The 859-nt window shown below is 50.2% G+C and overlaps 1 protein-coding gene across 1 annotated transcript; it reads right to left on the reverse strand.

Annotated features, from left to right (window-relative positions):
• Positions 1 to 242: 242 nt before the first annotated feature.
• VOLCADRAFT_93199 (uncharacterized protein) lies at positions 243 to 656 on the reverse strand (the record flags this gene model as incomplete). The annotated part of the gene is made up of 1 exon (XM_002952530.1): positions 243 to 656. One exon carries the CDS (start codon positions 654 to 656, stop codon positions 243 to 245), a length of 414 nt encoding a protein of 137 aa, XP_002952576.1.
• Positions 657 to 859: the final 203 nt, after the last annotated feature.

Consider the following 859-nt stretch of genomic DNA (forward strand, 5'->3'; position numbering starts at 1 on the left):
AGTAGTACAGTACACAGTATAGCATTATTTATTTACACTTCATCCACTTTCCTGCAGGTGCAGGTGTCCGTTGTAGCTCGCATGCATGTCGGCTCGTGCATGTGGACGTCTCTATATGTGTGCTTTTATGTGTATGTGTGTGCGTATCTCGGCCATGTTGGATAGGGAGGATTGGTCAGCAGCAGCAGCAGCAGCAGCAGCAGCAGCACCAGAACAAAGTTAAACATTATTGTGCAAGATCGTCACACCACCACCGCCACCGCACAGCAGGAGGAGGAAAAGTGGAAAGGAGGACGCCGCCGTTCGCCCCGCATTGCTCCCGCAGCCACGCGACCTTCATGCGACACAGTAGTAATAGTAGTAGTAGTAGTAGTAGCAGTAGTAATGATATCTGACAGCGCTCGCGGTCCACCGGACGTCGCACCGCTGTAGAGTGTGCACGACACAGCGCTTGTCATACATACATACATACATGCATACATACCTGCACATGCCCTCAGCAAATGCAATACGACAGCGATGAGCATAATACACGCGATGAACACTACACAGGAAGATGGGGGTCGAGCCACCCCAACATAAACCGCATGCTTGAGCTTGAGCTTGTGCTTGAACCCACCATCATCGATCACCCGCCCGACGGCGCCATTGCGCATTCCTTACCCGAAATGCACCCTTAATGCACTAACTCACACTCCCACAGTTTCCTCCGACAACAGAAATATTAATATTCTTATATTTCACACACACACACACACACACGCACGCCAGGCGACTTCATCCGAATGTTCCTCCACATGTTTTGAGTGCACAAATTCCAAAAGCTACCGTCAGATTGTTGTCTCCTTTTGGCGACTTC

Source organism: Volvox carteri (assembly GCF_000143455.1).
Source record: "Volvox carteri f. nagariensis unplaced genomic scaffold VOLCAscaffold_30, whole genome shotgun sequence".
NCBI classification, from domain to species: Eukaryota; Viridiplantae; Chlorophyta; class Chlorophyceae; order Chlamydomonadales; family Volvocaceae; genus Volvox; species Volvox carteri.